Consider the following 26,247-nt stretch of genomic DNA (forward strand, 5'->3'; position numbering starts at 1 on the left):
GTGGAGGATACAATGAAAAATGTACCAGAAAATGTAAAGGGTTTAAAAATAGTATGTGGTTACAGTGGGAAAAAACTGACAGATTCTCATCCACAATATCTTCAAATATTTCTGTTGGGGAAAAAATGTAATAATTAAATCTGGATGAACAACCATTTCATGCTGTGTCTTATTGTGTGTTGGTGCAACAGTACCAAGCCAATCCTGTAAAATAGACACTCATTAATTAGTTGATATGCATGGAGAGAGTGAGAATAGAGGAGGAAGGGAGTGAAGGATCTACAGTACTTACGGTGCTTAGTTTGCTACAGCAGATGAGGATTCGACGCTCATAAAGCATACTAGCGTACAGATGGAGCATGTTATTGACATCTACGGCTACAAAATACTCTGTTAGGTTTCTCTGCAAGAAAAAACAAAGGCAAAAAGTAAAAAGAAAAAGAAAAAAGGGGTAGAGGTTAGTTGTGATAGCAAGGGCAGACCAATGACTGTATGAATAGTACAAGACATCACCATGATTTACACGTTACAAAGGTATGGTATAGATATAACAGGTGAAGAATGTAACAGGAAGACACATTATTGTTTCAAATAAAACTTCTCTCTGTGATCATCGGCATGTAAGACAATTAAATACCATACTTTAGACAGAACACATGAAATATGTAATGTATTTAAATATGCGATTTCGTCTGTATGTGTACTCTTATTGCTGCAAAATAAACTGACTCATTGAAGACATTGAAGTTTTCTGAATCTGAATATACATTGAGTGTACAAAACATTAAGAACACCTTCCTAATACTGCGTTCCAGCCCCTTTCGCCCTCAGAACAGCCTCAATTAGTCAGGGCATGGACCCTACAAGGTGTTGAAAGCGTTCCACAGGGATGCTGGCCCATCTTGACTCCAATGCTTCCCACAGTTGTGTCAAGTTGGCTGGATGTTCTTTGGGTGGTGGAGCATTCTTGATACACACACAGTTGAGCTTGAAAAACTCAGCAGCGGTGCAGTTCTTGACACACTCAAACCGGTGCGCCTGGCACCTATTACCATACCCCGTTGAAAGGCACTTCAATCTTTTGTCTTGTCCATTCAACCTCTAAATGGCACACACACACAATCCATGTCTCAATTGTCCATGTCTTTAACCTGTCTCCTCCAATTCATTCACACTGATTGAAGTGGATTTAACAAGTGACATCGATAAGGGATCATAGCTTTCACCTGGTCAGTCTATGTCATAGAAAGAGAAATAGGCATTCCACAAGTGATTTAGGTGAAATAAGCTGTAGTAGAAGAGATGTTTGTGTGCATGTGGGGGCGGCAGGTGGTTAGAGCGTTGGGCCAGTAACCGACAGGTTGCTGGATCGAATCCCCGAGCTGACAAGGTAAAAAATCTGTTGTTCTGTTCCTGAACAAGGGAGTTAACCCACTGTTCCCCGGTAGGCCGTCATTGTAAATAAGAATTTGTTCTTAACTGACTTGCCTAGTTAAATAAGTTACATTTAAAAATATTTATTTTTATTTTTAAATCTGTCACTCTCCAAACCTCCAGAAGCATTACTTCTGAAGACTACAGACTCCTCCTTTGACACCTCTCCCTTCTGACTGGGGTTCACTTGTCTCCCGTCACGTCTCCTTCACACGTCCGTCACGTCTCCGTCACGTCTCCTTCACGTCTCCTTCACGTCTCCTTCACACCTCCGTCACGTCTCCTTCACGTCTCCTTCACACCTCCATCACGTCTCCTTCACGTCTCCTTCACACCTCCGTCATGTCTCCTTCACACCTCCGTCACTTCTCCTTCACACCTCCGTCATGTCTCCTTCTACACCTCTCCCTTCTGACTGGGGTTCACTTGTCTCCCGTCACGTCTCCTTCACACCTCCATCACGTCTCCTTCACACCTCCGTCACGTCTCCTTCACACCTCCGTCACGTCTCCTTCACACCTCCGTCACGTCTCCTTCACACCTCCGTCACGTCTCCTTCACACCTCCGTCACGTCTCCTTCACACCTCCGTCACGTCTCCTTCACACCTCCGTCACGTCCCCTTCACACCTCCGTCACGTCTCCTTCACACCTCTGTCACGTCTCTGTCAAGCTCTCCTTTTTCTGTGTTCTCTCTGTCTGTCTAAAGGCCCCCCAGAGAGGGAGATCTGGGGAGGGCTCACAGCCTTAGAGGACTAGCGAGGGCTGTCTGACGGCTAACAAACTACGTGAGGCTACCGGCGGGAATTGGAAAAACGGGGAAATCAAACCAGATATTGATTCTTCTGACTCCTTCAATATTTCCCCCCGTGAGCTGAAGCAATTGAATGAATGTCTGATGTTTGTGGGACTAACTAGTAAACCTAACCCTAACACACAGACCTACAGTAAACCTAACCCTAACACACAGACCTACAGTAAACCTAACCCTAACACACAGACCTACAGTAAACCTAACCCTAACACACAGACCTACAGTAAACCTAACCCTAACACACAGACCTACAGTAAACCTAACCCTAACACACAGACCTACAGTAAACCTAACCCTAACACACAGACCTACAGTAAACCTAACCCTAACACACAGACCTACAGTAAACCTAACCCAAACACACAGACCTACAGTAAACCTAACCCTAACACACAGACCTACAGTAAACCTAACCCAAACACACAGACCTACAGTAAACCTAACCCAAACACACAGACCTACAGTAAACCTAACCCTATCACACAGACCTACAGTAAGCCTAACCCAAACACACAGACCTACAGTAAACCTAATCCTAACACACAGACCTACAGTAAACCTAACCCTAACACACAGGCCTACAGTAAACCTAACCCAAACACACAGACCTACAGTAAACCTAACCCTAACACACAGACCTACAGTAAACCTAATCCTAACACACAGGCCTATATGAACAGGGTGCATTGGGGACGTGGTTAGAGTGGAGTAACATTAATGTGTTCTTTCATATCAGATGAGATTGAGTGATGTATTTTGGCATATCGTCAATTATTCCAAATGGATATTGTTAGTGGTGTGCTGCAAATGTCTTCCTAAACAGTGAACAATAAAGAACAGCAAATTCAAAATGAAGGGTGAAGGCCAAAGATACTCACGTTTTCAGGTATGCTGGGTAATTCCCTTGTGTCAGGCACAGTAAAGTAGGAATGCTAACGGGACAAAGAAACACAGGGGGTAAAATGTGAGAGATTAAGGCATTTTAAGCCATCGCAGTTCATGAGAAAAGACAAACGCTAATAGGATTAGGAGTTAACGCTCAATAGTGTAAAGACATTCCATACACTGGAAAAACAGCCTTTTTCAACTTCCTGTTTCAACATGTTTTATTACATTTGATGTCTTATGAACACCTCCCTGTTCTCAATAACGGTAACAGCCCAGGGGATAGATGAAATAAAATACTATTTTATGCGTCACATGCTTTGTAAACAACAGGAGAGGACTAACAGTGAAATGCTTACTTACGGCCCCTTCCCAACAATGCAGAGAGAAAGAAAATAGAGAAATAAAACAAGTAATAATAGGTACAAATGAGTAACGATAACTTGACTATTTACATACAAGGGTTCCCAGTACCAAGTTGATGTGTAGTGGGACAAGATAATTGAGTTAGATACACTAAATACACAAACGTATGTGGACACCCTTTCAAATTAGTGGATTCGGCTATTCAGCAACACGCATTGCTGACAGGTGTATAAAATCGAACACACAGCCATGCAATCTCCATAAACAAACATTGGCAGTAGAATGGCCCCACTGAAGAGTTCAGTGACTTTAAATGGAGGCACCGTTATTGAATGCCACCTTTCCAACAAGTAGGTTCATCAAATTTCTGCCCTGCTAGAGCTGCCCCTGTCAAATGTATGTGCTGTTATTGTGAAGTGCAAACATCTAGGCGCAACAACGGCTCAGCCGCAAAGCGGTAGGCCACACAAGCTCACAGAACGGGACAGCCGAGTGCTGAAGTGCGTGTATCCTAGTTGCAACACTCACTACCGAGTTCCATACTGCCTCTTGAAGCAACGTCAGCACAAGAACTGTTCGTTGGGAGCTTCATGAAATGGGTTTCCATGGCCGAGCAGCCGCACAAAAGCCTAAGATCACCAAGCTCAATGCCAAGCACGCTTCAATGCCAAGCACGCTTTGTCGGACTGCCAGATGACTCTGGGTTTGGGGGATGCCAGGAGAACGCTACCTGCCCGAATGCCAACTGTAAAGTTTGGTGGAGGAATAATGGTCTGGGGCTGTTTTTTATCGTTCGGGCTAGGCCCTTAGTTCCAGTGAAGGGAAATCTTAACGCTACAGCATACAATGACATTCTAGACGATTCCATGCTTACAACTTTGTGGCAATGCCCCTGTGCACAAAGCAAGGTCCATACCGAAATGGTTTGTAGAGATCGATTTGGAAGAACTTGACTGGCCTGCACAGAGCCCTGACCTGAACCCGATCCAACACTTTTGGGATGAATTGGAACGCCAGCTGCGAGCCAGGCCTAATCACCCAACATCAGTACCAGACCTCACTAATGCTCTTGTGGAAGCAAGACCCAGCAGCAATGTTGCAACATCTAGTGGAAAGCCTTCCCAGAAGAGTGGAGGCTATTATAGCAGCAAAGACATGACCAACTCTATATTAACTCCCATAATTTTGCGATGAGATGTTCAACGAGCAGGTGTCCACATACTTTTGGTCATGTAGTGTATGTACATATAACTAGGAATAAAGTGACAGATAGTAAACAGTAGCAGAAGCGTATGAGATTAGTCAAAAAAGTGAGCGCAAAAATGGGTCAATGCAGTTAGTACGAGTAACTATTTGGTTAACTATACAACTAACTATTTAGTTGGTTAACTATACAACACAGGTTGTTGTCCTGGCACCACACTGCCAGGTCTCTGACCTCCTCCCTATAGGCTGCCTCATCGTCGTCAGTGATCAGGCCTACTATGCAATTGCCACGCAATTGTTGGTGAACAGGGAGGCCAGGAGGGGACTAAGCACACACCCCTGAGGGCCACCGTGTTCAGGGTAAGCGTGGCAGATGTGTTGTTGCCTACCCTCACACCACCTGGGGGCGGCCCGTCAGGAAGTCCAGGATCCAGTTGCAGAGGGAGGTGTTCGGTCCCAGGGTCCTTAGCTTAGTGGTGAGCTTGGAGGGCACTATGATGTTGAACGCTAAGCTGTAGTCAATGAACAGCATTCTCACGTAGGTGTTCCTTCTGTCTAGGTGGGAAAGGGCAGTGTGAAGTGCAATAGAGACTGCGCCATCTGTGGATCTGTTGGAGCGGTATGCGAATTGGAGTGGGTCCAGGGTGCCTGGTATGATGGTCATTTAGACAGGTTACCTTCTAAGGCACAGGGACTATGGTGGTCTGTTTGAAACATGTAGGTATTAAAGACAAGATCAGGGAGAGGTCAAAAAAGTGAAGAAACTTGCGTCCTGGTACTCCGTCTGGCCCTCCGGGTGAATGTTAACCTGTTAAAAGGTCTTACTTACATCGGTTATGGAGTGCATGATGACACAGTCATCCGGAACAGCTGGTGCTCTCTGGAGCTGGTGCTCTCACTTATGGTTCAGTGTTGCTTGCCTCGAAGCGAGCATAGAAGGGATTTAGCTCGTCTGGTAGGCATGAGTCACTGAGCAGCTCGCTGTTGGGTTTGCCTTTGTAATCCTTGATGGTTTGCAAGCCCTGACACATCAGATGAGCGCCAGAGTCGGTGTAGTAGGATTCAATGTTAGTCATGTATTGTCGCTTTGCAGGGTAAGGATAGTGAGGTGGGTCTGACAGATATCTCATGGAGAAGGTGTCTGAAGACTGACGGTATGATAATAAACTCAGCTCCTTTACTGGGAGTGGGGAAAGACTAGCGAAGAAAGTGATGCACTCACTACTTCCTCTATATCCCTGCGTCTGATGCCGAGATCACTCTGACAGAACCGTCTCCTCTATTTTGTTGGGTGTAAACTCTGTCTCACTCCATTGTACGTGAAACGCTTTGAGTAGGCACCCTAACATGGAGCTCTGAGGGATTCCTAAAAATCCTTCAAATGGAACGGCCTGTGTTGTAACCCATCATGCAGGACAGCTGAGGGATAAGCCTTTGAGGGTCGGGGAAATGGTGCCCCACTCGGCAGGGGTGGCAGCCTTGGTGCTCCCCCCATTGAACCCACAACTGACCCGAAAACAGTCGGCAAAAATCAAAGCATCCTCTATGAAGGATAATAACTGCAACCTACAGTTGAAGTCAGAAGTTTACATACACTTAGGTTGGAATCATTAAAACTTGTTTTTCAACCACTCCACAAATTTCTTGTTAACAAACTACAGTTTTGGCAAGTCGGTTAGGATATCTACTTTGTGCATGACACAAGTACTTTTTCCAACAATTGTTTACAGACAGATTATTTCACTTATAATTCACTGTATCACAATTCCAGTGGGTGAGAAATGTACATACACTAAGTTGACTGTGCCTTTAAACAGCTTGGAAAAATCCAGAAAATGATGTCATGGCTTTAGAAGCTTCTGATAGGCTAATTGACATCATTTGAGTCAATTGGAGGTGTCGCTGTGGATGTATTTCAAGGCCTACCTTCAAACTCAGTGCCTCTTTGCTTGACATGATGGGAAAATCAAAAGAAATCAGCCAAGACCTCAGGAAAAAAAATACTAGACCTCCACAAGTCTGGTTCATCCTTGGGAGAAATTTCCAAACGCCTGAAGGTACCATGTTCATCTCTACAAACAATAGTACACAAGTATAAACACCATGGGACCAAGCAGCCATCATACCACTCAGGACGGAGACGAGTTCTGTCTCCTAGAGATGAACATATTTTGGTGCGAAAAGTGTAAATCAATCCCAGAACAACAGCAAAGGACCTTGTGAAGATGCTGGAGGAAACAGGTACAAAAGTATCTATATCCACAGTAAAACGAGTCCTATATCGACATAACCTGAAAGGCCGCTCAGCAAGGAAGAAGCCACTGCTCCAAAACTGCCATAAAAAAGCCAGACTACAGTTTGCAATTGCACATGGGGACAAAGATCATACTTTTTGGAGAAATGTCCTCTGGTCTGATGAAACAAAAATAGAACTGTTTGGCCATAATGACCATTGTTATGTTTCGAGGGAAAAAGGGGAGGCATGCAAGCCGAAGAACACCATCAAAACGTGGGGGGTGACACCATCAAAACGTGGGGGGTGGCAGCATCATGTTGTGGGGGTGGCAGCATCATGTTGTGGGGCTGCTTTGCTGCAGGAGGGACTGGTGCACTTCACAAAATAGATGGCATCATGAAGAATGAAAATTATGTGGATATATTGAAACAACATCTCAAGACATCAGTCAGGAAGTTAAAGCTTGGTCGCAAATGGGTCTTCCAAATGGACAATTACCACAAGCATACTTCCAAAGTTGTGGCAAAATGGCTTAAGGACAACAAAGTCAAGGTATTCGAGTGGCCATCACAAAGCCCTGACCTCAATCCCATAGAATATTTGTGGGCAGAACTGAAAAAGCATGTGCGAGCAAGGAGGCCTACAAACCTGGTTCAGTTACACCAGCTCTGTCAGGAGGAATGGGCCAAAATTCCCCCAACTTATTGTGGGAAGCTTGTGGAAGGCTACCCGAAATGTTTGACCAAGTTAAACAATTTAAAGGTAATGCTACCAAATTCAAATTGAGTGTATGTAAACTTCTGACCCACTGGGAAAATAATTCGCTCTACTATTATTCTGACATTTCACATTTAAAAAAAAAAAGAGTTGTGGTCCTAGCTGACCTAAAACAGGGACTTTTTACTTGGATGAAATGTCAGGAACTGTGAAAAATTGAGTTTAAATGTATTTGGCTGAGGTGTGTGTAAACCTCCGACTTCAACTGGATCTCAAAGCACCCACTATAAAGGATAAGGCTGTACCTCTCTGACCCAAGAGCTATGGCCAGGAGATGGGATATATTGATGTATTCTGCAACAACAACAAACATACTATAGGTGTATATACTGTGTGATAAATGTAGCTATCTAAAGGGGGTTTCAAGTGACAGGTGCAAGAATGGTATTGCCTCAAGAGAGACATTGTTTTTTGGCATTGTGACAAGTTAAGCAGTGCTTTTGGGACATTGCCACAGCACTCAAAGTTCAAATAACTTGAACTTTCACCCACTGCCGCACCTGACCCTACGGCTCTTGGCACCTTGCTTGTTTCATGTGAAGGGCCCTGAAGTGTGATGATGTTAGCTAATTCTGCAACCTTGCTAATGAGCCGTGAATTTTAAGCATAATGGACAACTAGTGATCGAAGATTTGAATGCGTTGCTCCTCTGATAAGGTGGCCAGCCATGAAGTCTACGGGGAGTTGGTCAAAGTCTTACCACGCTAAGATGGACTGGTACTCCAGGATCAGGGATGGGGAGTGTATGGAGTGACTCCAGGAGCTCTCGCCACTGACTCTCCTGAAATACACACACAAACAGACACGTACAATCTCACACGATGCCCCACAGGAACCCTATTATAAATAGCAACAGAAACAAAATGTTTATGCAAACAAAATAGCTGACAATATCCCCTCCTTATAATATTATGGCATCTCTGAGGAAATAACCAATCGCCTACAGACTTGAAAGCGCTCCCAGTACATTGTACTTTGACAACAAAACATATCTTAATCCTGTTAATGGCTGTCGATGCTACAGTATAATCTCTGTTCACTATCTCCCAGGTATAGGGCTGTGTCTGCCATCTCCCAGGTGTAGGGCTGTGTCTGCCATCTCCCAGGTATAGGCCTATGTCTGCTATCTCCCAGTTATAGGGCTGTGTCTGCTATCTCCCAGGTATAGGGCTGGGTCTGCTATCTCCCAGGTATAGGGCTGGGGCTGCCATCTCCCAGGTATAGGGCTGGGGCTGCCATCTCCCAGGTATAGGGCTGTGTCTGCCATCTCCCAGGTATAGGGCTGTGTCTGCTATCTCCCAGGTATAGGGCTGTGTCTGCTATCTCCCAGGTATAGGGCTATTGTCTGCTATCTCCCAGGTGTAGGGCTGTGTCTGCAATCTCCCAGGTATAGGGCTATTGTCTGCTATCTCCCAGGTATAGGGCTGTGTCTGCTATCTCCCAGGTATAGGGCTGTGTCTGCTATCTCCCAGGTATAGGGCTGTGTCTGCTATCTCCCAGGTATAGGGCTTTGTCTGACAACCATAAACAGCAAGAATGTAAAGCTGAGGCTTGAACAGATGCTTGCCAAAGTGCTCTGAATACATTACTTAAAATGTCTGAATGCCTGTCGATTAAGCTCAATTTGATTTGAATCCTATAATCATTATTTAAGTCTCTTTTGGACAATGTGCTTTTAAGTCGTTTGGTTTTCAGTATCACCTACGTGTGCAGAGAGAGTGATGTGTTTGTTAATATTTTTTGTATTACACAGTCAGCAGAAAGAGTTGAAGGGAAAATGAGGAGTTGAATGTCACTCCTGACATCTATTTTCCATTGAGAGAAAAGGTGAGAAATAAGCTGTCCCCAGACAGAAAGAGAGGGAGGGAGAGAGAGACATTGAGTGAGTGAGTGAGTGAGTGAGTGAGTGAGTGAGTGAGTGAGTGAGTGAGTGAGTGAGTGAGTGAGTGAGTGAGTGAGTGAGTGAGTGAGTGATGTTTGTCAGTAGGGTGGCAGCTCTGACAGAGGGGACACCACTGTAATATTAGATGGGATGGCTGTCACCCAAGACACAGGCAAAGAAAAAGATAAAGAAAGGTGACAGTCTTTCTACTGCAGTGGAATTCTCTTTCTGCCTCTACCTACTCTAATGAAGACCAAGAGCCGAAACACATGGGTTTTTACTTTTAACAATAAACAAGCTTTTGTATCAGGAGTTGCTAAATCTCCTCTATACCTACCTCAATCAAATGTATTTTATTCTAGAAAGCCCTTTTTACATCATCCGTTGTGACCTAAGTAGATAACAATTGCCTGTATCCGCTACGGAGCCGCAGTCAAACGACCACCCCTCATCACTGTCAAACGCTCCCTAAAACACTTCTGTGAGCAGGCCTTTCTAATCGACCTGGCCCGGGTATCCTGGAAGGACATTGACCTCATCCCGTCAGTTGAGGATGCCTGGTCATTCTTTAAAAGTAACTTCCTTACCATTTTAGATAAGCATGCTCCGTTCAAAAAATGCAGAACTAAGAACAGATACAGTCCTTGGTTCACCCCAGACCTGACTGCCCTCGACCAGCACAAAAACATCCTGTGGCGGACTGCAATAGCATCGAATAGTCCCCGGGATATGCAACTGTTCAGGGAAGTCCGGAACCAATACACGCAGTCAGTCAGGAAAGCTAAGGCCAGCTTCTTCAGGCAGAAGTTTGCATCCTGTAGCTCCAACTCCAAAAAGTTCTGGGACACTGTGAAGTCCATGGAGAACAAGAGCACCTCCTCCCAGCTGCCCACTGCACTGAGGCTAGGTAACACGGTCACCACCGATAAATCCATGATTATCGAAAACTTCAATAAGCATTTCTCAACGGCTGGCCATGCCTTCCGCCTGGCTACTCCAACCTCGGCCAACAGCTCTGCCCCCGGCAGCTCCTCGCCCAAGCCTCTCCAGGTTCTCCTTTACCCAAATCCAGATAGCAGATGTTCTGAAAGAGCTGCAAAACCTGGACCCGTACAAATCAGCTGGGCTTGACAACCTGGACCCCCTATTTCTGAAACTTTCCGCCGCCATTGTCGCAACCCCTATTACCAGCCTGTTCAACCTCTCTTTCATATCGTCTGAGATCCCCAAGGATTGAAAGCTGCCGCAGTCATCCCCCTCTTCAAAGGGGGAGACACCCTGGACCCAAACTGTTACAGACCTATATCCATCCTGCCCTGCCTATCTAAGGTCTTCGAAAGCCAAGTCAACAAACAGGTCACTGACCATCTCGAATCCCACCGTACCTTCTCCGCTGTGCAATCTGGTTTCCGAGCCGGTCACGGGTGCACCTCAGCAACACTCAAGGTACTAAACGATATCATAACCGCCATCGATAAAAGACAGTACTGTGCAGCCGTCTTCATTGACCTTGCCAAGGCTTTCGACTCTGTCAATCACCATATTCTTATCGGCAGACTCAGTAGCCTCGGTTTTTCGGATGACTGCCTTGCCTGGTTCACCAATTACTTCTCTGATAGAGTTCAGTGTGTCAAATCGGAGGGCATGCTGTCCGGTCCTCTGGCAGTCTCTATGGGGGTGCCACAGGGTTCAATTCTCGGGCCGACTCTTTTCTCTGTATATATCAATGACGTTGCTCTTGCTGCGGGCGATTCCCTGATCCACCTCTACGCAGACGACACCATTCTATATACTTTCGGCCCGTCATTGGACACTGTGCTATCCAACCTCCAAACAAGCTTCAATGCCATACAACACTCCTTCCGTGGCCTCCAACTGCTCTTAAACGCTAGTAAAACCAAATGCATGCTTTTCAACCGATCGCTGCCTGCACCCGCATGCCCGACTAGCATCACCACCCTGGATGGTTCCGACCTTGAATATGTGGACATCTATAAGTACCTAGGTGTCTGGCTAGACTGCAAACTCTCCTTCCAGACTCATATCAAACATCTCCAATCGAAAATCAAATCAAGAGTCGGCTTTCTATTCCGCAACAAAGCCTCCTTCACTCACGCCGCCAAGCTTACCCTAGTAAAACTGACTATCCTTCCGATCCTCGACTTCGGCGATGTCATCTACAAAATGGCTTCCAACACTCTACTCAGCAAACTGGATGCAGTCTATCACAGTGCCATCCGTTTTGTCACTAAAGCACCTTATACCACCCACCACTGCGACCTGTATGCTCTGGTCGGCTGGCCCTCGTTACATATTCGTCGCCAGACCCACTGGCTCCAGGTCATCTACAAGTCCATGCTAGGTAAAGCTCCGCCTTATCTCAGCTCACTGGTCACGATGGCAACACCCATCCGTAGCACGCGCTCCAGCAGGTGTATCTCACTGATCATCCCTAAAGCCAACACCTCATTTGCCGCCTTTCGTTCCAGTACTCTGCTGCCTGTGACTGGAACAAATTGCAAAAATCGCTGAAGCTGGAGACTTTTATCTCCCTCACCAACTTCAAACATCAGCTATCTGAGCAGCTAACCGATCGCTGCTGCTGTACATAGTCTATTGGTAAATAGCCCACCCATTTTCACCTACCTCATCCCCATACTGTTTTTATTTATTTACTTGCTCTTTTGCACACCAATATCTCTACCTGTACATGACCATCTGATCATTTATCACTCCAGTGTTAATCTGCAAAATTGTAATTATTCGCCTACCTCCTCATGCCTTTTGCACACATTGTATATAGACTCCCCCCTTTGTTTTCTACTGTGTTATTGACTTGTTAATTGTTTATTCCATGTGTAACTCTGTGTTGTCTGCTCACACTGCTATGCTTTATCTTGGCCAGGTCGCAGTTGCAAATGAGAACTTGTTCTCAACTGGCCTACCTGGTTAAATAAAGGTGAAATAAAAAATAAAAAATTTTAAAAACAAGGTTCACCCTAACTACAATGACCACTTTTATTTTGATTTCATTGAGAATACTGACCTGGCCTTTGATTGTGTAGTCAGCGAGGATATTGAGCAGCTTGTAGAATACCTCAAACCAGGGCAGATAGCTGGAATAAAATAAATACAGAGAATTTCAGGGTAACAATCTCAAATCAAATCAAATTTATTTGATGCAGTAGATGGTATCGAGTACATTATATACATATGAGATAAGTAATGTAGGGTATGTAATTTGTAATCTCTATGAACTGATGTGTCTAATGCATTATAAATGAATTTATAACAACTTCCTCACACATCATTATAGCGCTTATCTTTTGTCATTGGTGAATAAAATGTTTCCTACCATCATTGTTTGGTTATATTTCACTTTTTGTCATCCCTTGTATATCTCCCTGGTCCCATCCCAAACCATGGAAAGAAATGTGAACAATAGGTGAAATAGCTGTCATCAAGACAGTTATATCTAAGCGTGAAAGAGAAGGGAGGGAGGACCGAACAGTGGTGTGTTCTCTCCTCTCCAGTGGTTCTTCTTCACTGTCTGGTTCTCACTCACGGAGTCATTCATCTGACAGCAGCTGTGCGTGTGCGCGTGCGTGTGCGTAGAGAAACAACATCCAAGAAGGAGCTGCACTACAGGATATAGACCTCCACCAGAGGACAAGCAGCAGCTACGCAAGGAGAGACTCAATACCCGAAAGGTCCAACCACCAACCACCACTCACCCCTGCCCAAAAGGCACCAAAATATGTGGCTTGCGGATCGGCCTCTACAGCCATCTGAAGACCCACAAATAGAAGACCCCATGGAGGATAATCATACTCTTACTCGAGTGATCACTTATGATGTGTGTGTGTGTGTGTGTGTGTGTGTGTGTGTGTGTGTGTGTGTGTGTGTGTGCGTGGCCAGCAATAAGCATTCAGTGAGTATCCTTTAGGAGACAGGCTCGTCCAGAATACAGAACAGGAGCCAAACTCTCCATCTCCACCTGTGGCCCTGAGGGTGACCGAGTAAAAGAGAGAAAGAAGAGAGGTATAGGGGTTAGAGAGGGGAGTGTGTAGGTGAAGAGGAAAGAGAGAAGCAGAAGAGAGAAGGGGAAGAGGAAGAGAGAAGGGGAAGAGAGAAGGGGAAGAGAGAAGGGGAAGAGAGAAGAGGAAGAGAGAAGGGGAAGAGAGAAGGGGAAGAGAGAAGAGAGAAGAGGAAGAGAGAAGAGGAAGAGAGAAGGGGAAGAGAGAAGAGAGAAGAGAGAAGAGAGAAGAGAGAAGGGGAAGAGAGAAGCAGAAGAGAGAAGGAGAAGAGAGAAGGGGAAGAGAGAAGAGGAAGAGAGAAGGGGAAGAGAGAAGCAGAAGAGAGAAGGGGAAGAGAGAAGCAGAAGAGAGAAGGGGAAGTGAGAAGAGGAAGTGAGAAGGGGAAGAGAGAATAGAGAAGGGGAAGAGAGAAGGGGAAGAGAGAAGGGGAAGAGAGAAGAGGAAGAGAGAAGGGGAAGAGAGAAGCAGAAGAGAGAAGAGAGAAGAGAGAAGGGGAAGAGAGAAGGGGAAGAGAGAAGGGGAAGAGAGAAGGGGAAGAGAGAAGAGGAAGAGAGAAGGGGAAGAGAGAAGGGGAAGAGAGAAGGGAAGTGAGAAGGGGAAGAGAGAAGGGGAAGTGAGAAGGGGAAGAGAGAAGAGAGAAGGGGAAGAGAGAAGGGGAAGAGAGAAGCAGAAGAGAGAAGGGGAAGAGAGAAGGGGAAGAGAGAAGGGGAAGAGAGAAGGGGAAGAGAGAAGGGGAAGAGAGAAAGGAAGAGAGAAGGGGAAGAGAGAAGGGGAAGTGAGAAGGGGAAGTGAGAAGGGGAAGAGAGAAGGGGAAGAGAGAAGCAGAAGAGAGAAGGGGAAGAGAGAAGGGGAAAGAGAAGGGGAAGAGAGAAGCAGAAGAGAGAAGGGGAAGAGAGAAGAGGAAGTGAGAAGGGGAAGAGAGAAGGGGAAGAGAGAAGAGAGAAGGGGAAGAGAGAAGGGGAAGAGAGAAGAGGAAGAGAGAAGGGGAAGAGAGAAGGGGAAGAGAGAAGGGGAAGAGAGAAGGGGAAGTGAGAAGGGGAAGAGAGAAGGGAGAAGGGGAAGAGAGAAGGGGAAGAGAGAATGGGGAAGAGAGAAGGGGAAGAGAGAAGAGGAAGAGAGAAGAGGAAGAGAGAAGGGGAAGAGAGAGGGGAAGAGAGAAGAAGAGAGAAGGGGAAGAGAGAAGAGGAAGAGAGAAGGGGAAGAGAAGAGAGAAGAGGAAGAGAGAAGAGGAAGAGAGAAGGGGAAGAGAGAAGCAGAAGAGAGAAGGGGAAGAGAGAAGGGAAGAGAGAAGAGGAAGAGAGAAGGGAAGAGAGAAGAGGAAGAGAGAAGGGGAAGAGAGAAGAGGAAGAGAGAAGGGGAAGAGAGAAGGGAAGAGAGAAGAGGAAGAGAGAAGGGGAAGAGAGAAGCAGAAGAGAGAAGGGGAAGAGAGAAGGGGAGAGAGAAGCAGAAGAGAGAAGGGGAAGAGAGAAGGGAAGAGAGAAGCAGAAGAGAGAAGAGGAAGAGAGAAAGGGAAGAGAGAAGCAGAAGAGAGAAGGGGAAGAGAGAAGCAGAAGAGAGAAGGGGAAGAGAGAAAGGAAGAGAGAAGGGGAAGAGAGAAGAGGAAGAGAGAAGGGGAAGAGAGAAGAGGAAGAGAGAAGGGGAAGAGAGAAGCAGAAGAGAGAAGGGGAAGAGAGAAGAGGAAGAGAGAAGGGGAAGAGAGAAGGGGAAGAGAGAAGAGGAAGTGAGAAGGGGAAGAGGGAAGCAGAAGAGAGAAGCAGAAGAGAGAAGGGGAAGAGAGAAGGGGAAGAGAGAAGGGGAAGAGAGAAGGGGAAGAGAGAAGAGGAAGAGAGAAGGGGAAGAGAGAAGGGGAAGAGAGAAGGCGGATCGGCCTCTACAGCCATCTGAAGACCCACAAATAGAAGACCCCATGGAGGATAATCATACTCTTACTCGAGTGATCACTTATGATGTGTGTGTGTGTGTGTGTGTGTGTGTGTGTGTGTGTGTGTGTGTGTGTGTGTGTGTGCGTGGCCAGCAATAAGCATTCAGTGAGTATCCTTTAGAGACAAGCCCAGAATACAGAACAGGAGCCAAACTCTCCATCTCCACCTGTGGCCCTGAGGGTGACCGAGTAAAAGAGAGAAAGAAGAGAGGTATAGGGGTTAGAGAGGGGAGTGTGTAGGTGAAGAGGAAAGAGAGAAGCAGAAGAGAGAAGGGGAAGAGGAAGAGAGAAGGGGAAGAGAGAAGGGGAAGAGAGAAGAGGAAGAGAGAAGGGGAAGAGAGAAGGGAAGAGAGAAGAGAGAAGTGGAAGAGAGAAGAGGAAGAGAGAAGGGGAAGAGAGAAGAGAGAAGAGAGAAGGGGAAGAGAGAAGCAGAAGAGAGAAGGGGAAGAGAGAAGAGGAAGAGAGAAGGGGAAGAGAGAAGCAGAAGAGAGAAGGGGAAGAGAGAAGCAGAAGAGAGAAGGGGAAGTGAGAAGAGGAAGTGAGAAGGGGAAGAGAGAAGAGAGAAGGGGAAGAGAGAAGGGGAAGAGAGAAGAGGAAGAGAGAAGGGGAAGAGAGAAGCAGAAGAGAGAAGAGAGAAGAGAGAAGGGGAAGAGAGAAGGGGAAGAGAGAAGGGGAAGAGAGAAGGGGAAGAGAGAAGAGGAAGAGAGAAGGGGAAGAGAGAAGGGGAAGAGAGAAGGGGAAGTGAGAAGGGGAAGAGAGAAGGGGAAGTGAGAAGGGGAAGAGAGAAGAGAGAAGGGGAAGAGAGAAGGGGAAGAGAGAAGCAGAAGAGAGAAGGGGAAGAGAGAAGGGGAAGAGAGAAGGGGAAGAGAGAAGGGGAAGAGAGAAGGGGAAGAGAGAAGGGGAAGAGAGAAGGGGAAGTGAGAAGGGGAAGTGAGAAGGGGAAGAGAGAAGAGAGAAGGGGAAGAGAGAAGGGAAGAGAGAAGGGGAAGAGAGAAGCAGAAGAGAGAAGGGGAAGAGAGAAGGGGAAGAGAGAAGCAGAAGAGAGAAGGGGAAGAGAGAAGCAGAAGAGAGAAGGGGAAGAGAGAAGGGGAAGAGAGAAGGGGAAGAGAGAAGGGGAAGAGAGAAGCAGAAGAGAGAAGGGGAAGAGAGAAGCAGAAGAGAGAAGAGGAAGAGAGAAGAGGAAGAGAGAAGGGGAAGAGAGAAGCAGAAGAGAGAAGGGGAAGAGAGAAGCAGAAGAGAGAAGGGGAAGAGAGAAGGGAAGAGAGAAGCAGAAGAGAGAAGGGGAAGAGAGAAGCAGAAGAGAGAAGGGGAAGTGAGAAGGGGAAGAGAGAAGAGAGAAGGGAAGAGAGAAGGGGAAGAGAGAAGAGGAAGAGAGAAGGGGAAGAGAGAAGGGGAAGAGAGAAGGGAAGAGAAGCAGAAGAGAGAAGAGAGAAGAGAGAAGGGGAAGAGAGAATGGGAAGAGAGAAGGGGAAGAGAGAAGGGGAAGAGAGAAGAGGAAGAGAGAAGGGGAAGAGAGAAGGGGAAGAGAGAAGGGGAAGTGAGAAGGGGAAGAGAGAAGGGGAAGTGAGAAGGGGAAGAGAGAAGAGAGAAGGGGAAGAGAGAAGGGGAAGAGAGAAGCAGAAGAGAGAGGGGAAGAGAGAAGGGGAAGAGAGAAGGGGAAGAGAGAAGAGAGAAGGGGAAGAGAGAAGAGAGAAGGGGAAGAGAGAAGGGGAAGAGAGAAGCAGAAGAGAGAAGGGGAAGAGAGAAGGGGAAGAGAGAAGCAGAAGAGAGAAGGGGAAGAGAGAAGAGGAAGTGAGAAGGGGAAGAGAGAAGGGGAAGAGAGAAGAGGAAGAGAGAAGGGGAAGAGAGAAGAGGAAGAGAGAAGGGGAAGAGAGAAGGGGAAGAGAGAAGGGGAAGAGAGAAGGGGAAGTGAGAAGGGGAAGAGAGAAGGGGAAGAGAGAAGGGGAAGAGAGAAGGGGAAGAGAGAAGAGGAAGAGAGAAGGGGAAGAGAGAAGCAGAAGAGAGAAGGGGAAGTGAGAAGAGGAAGAGAGAAGGGGAAGAGAGAAGAGGAAGAGAGAAGGGGAAGAGAGAAGCAGAAGAGAGAAGGGGAAGTGAGAAGAGGAAGAGAGAAGGGGAAGAGAGAAGGGGAAGAGAGAAGCAGAAGAGAGAAGGGGAAGAGAGAAGGGGAAGAGAGAAGCAGAAGAGAGAAGGGGAAGAGAGAAGGGGAAGAGAGAAGCAGAAGAGAGAAGGGGAAGAGAGAAGGGGAAGAGAGAAGCAGAAGAGAGAAGGGGAAGAGAGAAGGGGAAGAGAGAAGGGGAAGAGAGAAGGGGAAGAGAGAAGCAGAAGAGAGAAGGGGAAGAGAGAAGGGGAAGAGAGAAAAATGGGAAGGAGGTAGCCAAAGGTAAACGAAAGATGTCTGATAGAGGGAGAGAGATGGATGCTGGCTTCTATCTCTCTTTCTCTCTGCCACATGTCCCGGTCCTCCGAGCGTCGTCATCGAAAAGTCCTCAGCCCTAATTAGAATGTCTCGACAAGAGACACACCACCGGCTGAGGCTTGTTGCTTCGCCGAGTGAGACCGGGACGGGCTTGGCGGCACGCTGAAATGTCACAGTTCCCTCATTACGGAGACAGGTTTAACGGGCGAGCTGCCGGCAACGGTAATTTGACTCGTTTTTATTTACATTCGGAGCGACTGGCGAGGTGGCTGATTGCGAGGCTACACCTCCTCCTCGCCTTTAATTGCGACCGGCAGTCGGCCGTGAATGTGCCCGCCAAGAAGGGCTCTCTCCAGCGGCGGACTTGCTCATTACCGTAGCGGACATTGCCACAAGCTTCACCAACCCTCCCCTCTCCCACCACCCACCGTTCCCCTCCCCTCTCCCACCACCCACCGTTCCCCTCCCCTCGCTCCAGATCCCACCGCCTACACCAACTGTCTCCCTGACGACTTTGTACTTAATCCCCCTTTGGCCTTCATCCAGGTCGTATTCAAAGATTATATTTCTGTATTTAAATTCTATGAAAAGAGTGCAACTTTGGATTTTATCAATACAGAAAACAGCAGAGGATAAATTAGTTTTGCCCATCTAGCAGTGCAGATCCGCTCATCTTAAGTTTGAGATGGCTTTAAAACTACAACAACACTTTTGCTCTTTTCATGCTGTGCCAGTATGGATATACTGTGGTACCTGTCTTGGTATCGATTACCAGTAGTGTTGACCGCTAAAAGCTGGAGAAGACCTGGGCAACATTAAGTGTATCAGAGTTTATTGGCATAAAAGCAACCAAGCAGAAAAGCCTCTAAACTAATTTGACAAACCAGACTGTTGGTTCACCCACAATTTAAAAACAAATACTAAATCTGACATTATTGTGGGGGCTGTTTGAGAAGGTTTGAATCCTAAGCAACCTGCCTACAAACAGTTTGAAGTACAATATCAACAGAGCTCCTGTAGTAGGTCAAAGCTGTGTGCTGGAAAACCTTGGTAAAGCATGGGTGGAATAGGCATTTCCTTTCTTTTTCGACTTCATACTTTCCACTTAAAACATCATTTTTTGTTTTTAATAGCATTAAGGCCTTATCAGATACATCATTATTATAAACAACAACAGGGCGGCTTTACTGGAAAACCCACTTGGAAATTAAACTGCAAAATATTCCTAAATGACCTAGCAGGTGTCAGTTGCATTCTATGTAGTTATAATCAAGTCTGTGTGACTCATTAGCTCTGGGGAGGATCAGATCTCAAGCAGATCCCAAGAGAGATTACTCATCACGGCAAACCACCTCCGCTACACAGAGGCTTTCAACAAGTCAGAAAAGTTGGACCTCTTGAAGTTTCTACGGCTACAGTAGCCTTTCCTGTTGCCTCCCTCCCTCTCTCCCTCCCAGCCTCCCTCCCTCTCTCCCTCCCTCTCTCCCTCCCAGCCTCCCTCCCTCTCTCCCTCCCTCTCTCCCTCCCAGCCTCCCTCCCTCTCTCAGTCCCATGCAGAGCTGTGAGCAGTATCTAGCTGGCGCAGCCAAGGCGTGATGCGATATGTTACCCAAGTCTACGTGTCTCACTCCCCTCCCAACCCCCCCCTGTCTGTACGCATGTGTCTGTCTGGGGAAAAGGCCTGGTTCGATCTTCTCACGGCAAGCCAAAGCCACACGGAATACACATACTTTTCTCCCCAGTGGCTTTAACCCTGGTTCCCGACCAGCTTTTGAATCTGTTTATAGAAGTGTGGGAGAGGTGTCTTTTCTATACAAAGCTGCAAGGTGCTCTGGTCGGGTCTATTTGTAATAAAAATAAATAAAAAGATACGCTAAAATATGCCATGCATTTTTTAATTGAGTGAAAAAAGGGGGAGGATTTTAGTATGGAGGATACGAGGTAAGTATGTGACCTGCATGCACAGCAGCAACCGATTCTGTTATGGGTGCAGAGTTTATGTACCGGGGGCCGCTCGCGGGTTCTTTAGTATTCTGCATTTCATTAGCCCAGATGAGCGCTCAACATCCTTGACTCTGCGAGCGGGATCAGTGTTGGGAGCTAGGATTATTCCAAGCTCTACACCCTCCCCCACTCCATCTCTCCCTTTCCTCCCCTCCACCCCTCCCGACCTCAGCTACTGCCTCTTAATGAGGCCTGGCCATGAATCCATTACTCATTAATGTGTCAGAGAGCATCAACAATGGCCCATGATAGAAATGCAGAGGGGTTATGATAGGTTTGGCCAATGATCACTGGAATGCAAAAAGCAGCGGTGGTGGAGTAGCATGATATAAGGAATCAAATCCTAATGTGCAGCCGGGTATCAGTTTAAACGTGTCACATTGTGACGCATTTGCAAAAAGATACGTATGACAATGAGCATCAATGAGCTTTGCAGCCAACCGCTGCTAGGTTGTTCGTTCAAGTCTGTTCGAGGCGCAAACATAAAACTGTATTAAAGTAATCTTGGTTGTGATTTTGACGTTATTTGTTGTCCTTTTGGGAGCATACATTTACTTTTATGTGGAAGGCTAGGTAGCTACATAAGGAAAAAAGTGGATGGATGGATGCTAGATTTGAATCCTAAGGGGTCAAATGACTCTTGAGGATGAAGCTTTCCTCTTATTAAAGAAACAGCCATGTCGGCAGATTTGTGTCTAATTAGCATGTGAATAGACGGTAAATAGAATGAAGTCATGTTTTTCTCTTCCCGATGACACTGCGGAGGTGTATGTGTAATGCGCTGTATAAGATCATATAACATGGTTCTGAAGCCATTTTAACTGCCTTTAACAAAGTCAATTTATTGCATAGAAATATCCGTTTATATTTCAATAATTACACACCACAGCTGATGAAAACACAGCGAGAGTAGATATAATAAAACCGCTTGCTTACTTTGTAGAGACTGCTTTGTAGATAGTGAAGGACAACAGCACTATGCCACAGTAGACCAAACGGCATACGCCACAGACAAAACACTCCCTGTGTTTCAATTCAGTGCTTTTGTTGATAGTCTACAGGATAAAGACAGCAGAGACACTTAACATTTTCAACCCAAAACCTGAATGACCTCTTGATTAAATAATAACGTGACCCACCAGGGTTAAATAATAACGTGACCCACCAGGGTTAAATAATGACGTGACCCACCAGGGTTAAATAATGACGTGACCCACCAGGGTTATATAATAACATAACCCACCAGGGTTAAATAATAACGTAACCCACCAGGGTTAAATAATAACGTAACCCACCAGGGTTAAATAATAACGTAACCCACCAGGGTTAAATAATAACGTAACCCACCAGGGTTAAATAATAACGTGACCCACCAGGGTTAAATAATAACGTGACCCACCAGGGTTAAATAATAACGTGACCCACCAGGGTTAAATAATGACGTGACCCACCAGGGTTAAATAATGACGTGACCCACCAGGGTTAAATAATGACGTGACCCACCAGGGTTAAATAATGACGTGACCCACCAGGGTTAAATAATAACGTGACCCACCAGGGTTAAATAATAACGTGACCCACCAGGGTTAAATAATAACGTGACCCACCAGGGATAAATAATAACGTGACCCACCAGGGTTAAATAATAACGTGACCCACCAGGGTTAAATAATAACGTGACCCACCAGGGATAAATAATAACGTGACCCACCAGGGTTAAATAATAACGTGACCCACCAGGGTTAAATAATAACGTGACCCACCAGGGTTAAATAATAACGTGACCCACCAGGGTTAAATAATGACGTGACCCACCAGGGTTACATAATAACGTGACCCACCAGGGTTAAATAATAACGTGACCCACCAGGGTTAAATAATAACGTGACCCACCAGGGTTAAATAATAACGTAACCCACCAGGGTTAAATAATAACGTAACCCACCAGGGTTAAATAATAACGTAACCCACCAGGGTTAAATAATAACGTAACCCATCAGGGTTAAATAATAACGTAACCCACCAGGGTTAAATAATAACGTAACCCACCAGGGTTAAATAATAACGTAACCCACCAGGGTTAAATAATAACGTAACCCACCAGGGTTAAATAATAACGTAACCCACCAGGGTTAAATAATAACGTAACCCACCAGGGTTAAATAATAACGTGACCCACCAGGGTTAAATAATAACGTAACCCACCAGGCTCCAAAAAAACCTGCAAAAATCCATTACGATTTATTTTTAATATAATTTGATTAGCTGCTATTAGCTTCCTTTTTCTCCAAAGGTCCGTTTTTCATTTGCCTAGCCAGATTTGGAGAAACATCTGTTTCGCTAAGCTTTATGGGTGACTGTGTTAAAGAATGCCATGCGAGGGAAGCTAAAGTGCTGCTGGAAGTTAATTGACTCATTTGAACTGGGGCATCTGCTCGTCGTTTGTTAGCCGCAGACGCTTTTGTGTTCCCTAGGAATAAGGACACATGCCTGACGAAGGATTAAAGCGGGGAAAGTATCACACGTACCCAGAAAGCATATACCCCTTCATAAGATCGCTGAGCAGTTGTCTTGGGATTGTGGTGCTGGGTGAAGACTTGTAGTTGACAGCTCGTAGTCAATGGTAAGATGGAGAAGAATGTTAAGCATTACTTCTATGATATTTTACATCAGGGGATATTAAATAATATTGAATTGAACTCCAATGACTTGAGAGGTCAAGGAAGAGGTGGAAGAAGACATGGAGGAAGAAATTAAGTCAAGAGTCAAGGTCCAAGAGAGGGAGCAGTTGTGACAGCGGTTTGCCTGCATGGTGACATCTCTATCATGCTCTCAGAGTCCTCCGCATCTATATTCTGGACAGGGCTTTCTTATAATAACCACACAATGTCCCAGGGCTTTCTTATAATAACCACACAATGCGCCAGGGCTTTCTTATAATAACCACACAATGTCCCAGGGCTTTCTTATAATAACCACACAATGTCCCAGGGCTTTCTCATAATAACCACACAATGTCTCAGGGCTTTCTTATAACAACCACACAATGTCCCAGGGCTTTCTTATAATAACCACACAATGTCCCAGGGCGTTCTTATAATAACCACACAATGTCAGGGCCATTGGCCAGTGGGAAGACAAACTGTAGACACACACACACACACACACACACACACCTGCACACTCACAAATACTCTCTGCAGTGCACACACAGATACACTCTTCCCCAACACACACCCCACTCCCCTGTAAACACACTCACACATGCGATATAACAGCCATCTACTGTCCCCCCTCTGCGGCAGACACCACTCCTGAGCCCCTTAAAAACAAAACTTTCGGCAGAGAGACCAGGCCCGTTAAAACTTTACGAGCCCGACGCCCTCGTGCAATAGTCCGGCCGTGGCGGCACTCCTGCTGCACCAACGATTTATAACGTACCGCCAGTGCCTGTTTCGTTTGTAACCAAACACTTATTCCATTTCCTTGCCGCCAGCCCCTCAGAAGTTTTGACGGAGCCTTGTTTCGCAGGGTCAGGGGTTAAACAAAGGCGGATGAGTGACTCGAAAGGCTTGTGTAAAAACAGCCGGAAGGAGAAATGGGCCCCCAGGGGACCTATGGCCGCTACACACTTTGCGTAGAGCGCAGCGACGGACCATCGGTTTCTAAGTAGTTCTATTTCATTTTGTGTGACTGGGATTCTGGAACGGACCATATATGACGCTCCGGCGCTCTGTTGGCAGCCCTTTATACCAGGAGGGCTTCTTAAAGAAGGTGTTGGGGAGCAGCGGAAACAGGGGCCGATTAGAGGGCCAGTAAAAAAGAAAGGAGTGTGAAAACAACCCACTGAATTTCATTTGGCTGTATCTTAGTGGCAGGATGCCCGTCAGCCGGGCTCCGCTTACTCAGCTACTTCTATCACACACAAGCTGACTTGGCTAAATGTTGATGGTGCCTGGCTACCTGGAACGCAACATGTTTCCGACATGACGACTGCTTCCATGAAACCCAATCCTCAGAGTTAAGTGGACCGTCAGTTGTAGCGTTTACATCTTGCACAGTGATGGGACCTGACATATTATAGTAGCTAGCCATATTCAAATCGTATATCATACAATCCTTCCATACCATGGACCCTTTTAACAGGAAGTGAATTTGAAACAGGAGGTTTCCCTGGCATTGGGCCTTGTTTGACATTTGGGTGACTGTTAAATATATTTATTACTCATTAGCTAACCACAACTGCAAGTAAGGCAAGCTGTACATGACCAGTCATGAGATTTTAGGCTTGCCAGGAATTCACTGTCTAAACCATGTGGTCGAACTAGTCCATGTGGTTCAATCTCAATCCCATTACAAGGGAGATAATGAAATGGCAGCCTTGCACTCTGAAAAGCGTACCACCTATTGCTATGCCATATTTGTTAAGTAAATAAATATTTGTCACGTAAAGCAAAGATAAGTACCATTTACAGCCTAACATCCCGGGATAACACCCTACTTGATAGTTTCAGATATACCTTGAATTAGCGACACACTGCCTTGGTAATCATCCGGTAATCTAACATCCCCTTCTCTAATCTCGGACACAAATCGTAAGGTTTAGCTTTAGAGTCGAGATGTGGGGGTGAGGTTGGAAGCAGGGGAAGTAGGTGAGCGGAGGGGTGGGGGCAAGTAGGACATAAATACGTCAACAAACGTTTTAATTGGCTGGGAGTGAATGACTCCTGTGTATTTCCCTGGATGGCACTTCCACTCTACCTTTATGGTCCCTCCTCCCAGCCTGTAAAGGGCAAGGGAAGTTATTAAGCCAGGTCTGCTGCTGCTGACACACACACACAGACACACAGACACACAGACAGACAGACAGACAGACACCACACACACAGACAGACAGACACACAGACAGACAGACAGACAGACACACACACAGAGAGACAGACACACAGACAGACAGACAGACAGACAGACAGACAGACAGACAGACAGACAGACAGACAGACAGACAGACAGACAGACAGACAGACACACACACACACAGAGAGACAGACACACAGACAGACAGACAGACAGACAGACAGACAGACAGACAGACAGACAGACAGACAGACAGACAGACAGACAGACAGACAGACACCACACACACAGAGAGACAGACACACACAGAGAGACAGACAGACACAGACAGACACAGACAGACACACACACACACACAGAGAGAGACAGACAGAGGGACAGACACACAGAGAGACAGACAGACAGACACACACACACACACACACACACACACACACACACACACACAGAGACAGTTTTGCAACCACACTGCACACTGCCATAACCCACCTGGACAAGAGGAATACCTATGTGAGAATGCTGTTCATCGACTACAGCTCAGCATTTAACACCATAGTACCCTCCAAACTCATCATCAAGCTCGAGACCCTGGGTCTCGACCCCACCCTGTGCAACTGGGTACTGGACTTCCTGACGGGCCACCCCCAGGTGGTGAGGGTAGGTAACAACATCTCCACCCCGCTGATCCTCAACACTGGGGCCCCACAAGGGTGCATTCTGAGCCCGTTCCTGTACTCCCTGTTCATCCACGACGGTGTGGCCATGCACGCCTCCAACTCAATCATCAAGTTTGCAGACGACACTACAGTGGTAGGCTTGATTACCAACAACGACGAGACGGCCTACAGGGAGGAGGTGAGGGCCCTCGGAGTGTGGTGTCAGGAAAATAACCTCACACTCAACGTCAACAAAACAAAGGAGATGATCGTGGACTTCGGGAAACAGCAGAGGTAGCACCCCCCTATCCACATTGACGGGACAGTAGTGGAGAGGGTAGTAAGTTAAGTTCCTCGGCGTACACATCACGGACAAACTGAATTGGTCCACCCACACAGACAGCGTTGTGAAGAACCTCAGGAGGCTGAAGGAATTCGGCTTGTCACCAAAAGCACTCACAAACCTTTACAGATGCACAATCGAGAGCATCCTGTCGGGCTGTATCACCGCCTGGTATAGCAACTGCTCCACCCACAACCGTAAGGCTCTCTAGAGGGTTGTGAGTTCTGCACAACGCATCACCGGTAGCAAACTACCTGCCCTCCAGGACACCTACACCACCCGATGTTACAGGAAGGCCATAAAGATCATCAAGGACAACAACCCCCCGAGCCACTGCCTGTTCACCTCACTATCATCCAGAAGGCGAGGTCAGTACAGGTGCATCAAAGCAGGGACCGAGAGACTGAAAAACAG

The 26,247-nt window shown here is 46.5% G+C and overlaps 1 protein-coding gene across 5 annotated transcripts in view; it reads right to left on the reverse strand.

Annotated features, from left to right (window-relative positions):
• Nucleotides 1-26,247, reverse strand: part of dennd1a (DENN/MADD domain containing 1A) — a 158,624-nt gene that overhangs the window by 46,746 nt on the left and 85,631 nt on the right. For 4 of the 5 annotated variants that reach the window (XM_042302630.1, XM_042302628.1, XM_024381591.2 and 1 more), the window contains exons 6-9: nucleotides 12,646-12,715; nucleotides 8,418-8,498; nucleotides 3,126-3,179; nucleotides 293-403 (exon numbers count right to left, since the gene is read on the reverse strand). In XM_042302630.1, coding sequence (XP_042158564.1) covers nucleotides 293-403; nucleotides 3,126-3,179; nucleotides 8,418-8,498; nucleotides 12,646-12,715 — 316 coding nt within the window. The remainder of the gene's footprint in view (nucleotides 1-292; nucleotides 404-3,125; nucleotides 3,180-8,417; nucleotides 8,499-12,645; nucleotides 12,716-26,247) is intronic. The other variant, XM_042302629.1, reaches the window with a different exon arrangement.

The sequence above is a fragment of the Oncorhynchus tshawytscha genome, linkage group LG20 (genome assembly GCF_018296145.1).
Source record: "Oncorhynchus tshawytscha isolate Ot180627B linkage group LG20, Otsh_v2.0, whole genome shotgun sequence".
NCBI classification, from domain to species: Eukaryota; Metazoa; Chordata; class Actinopteri; order Salmoniformes; family Salmonidae; genus Oncorhynchus; species Oncorhynchus tshawytscha.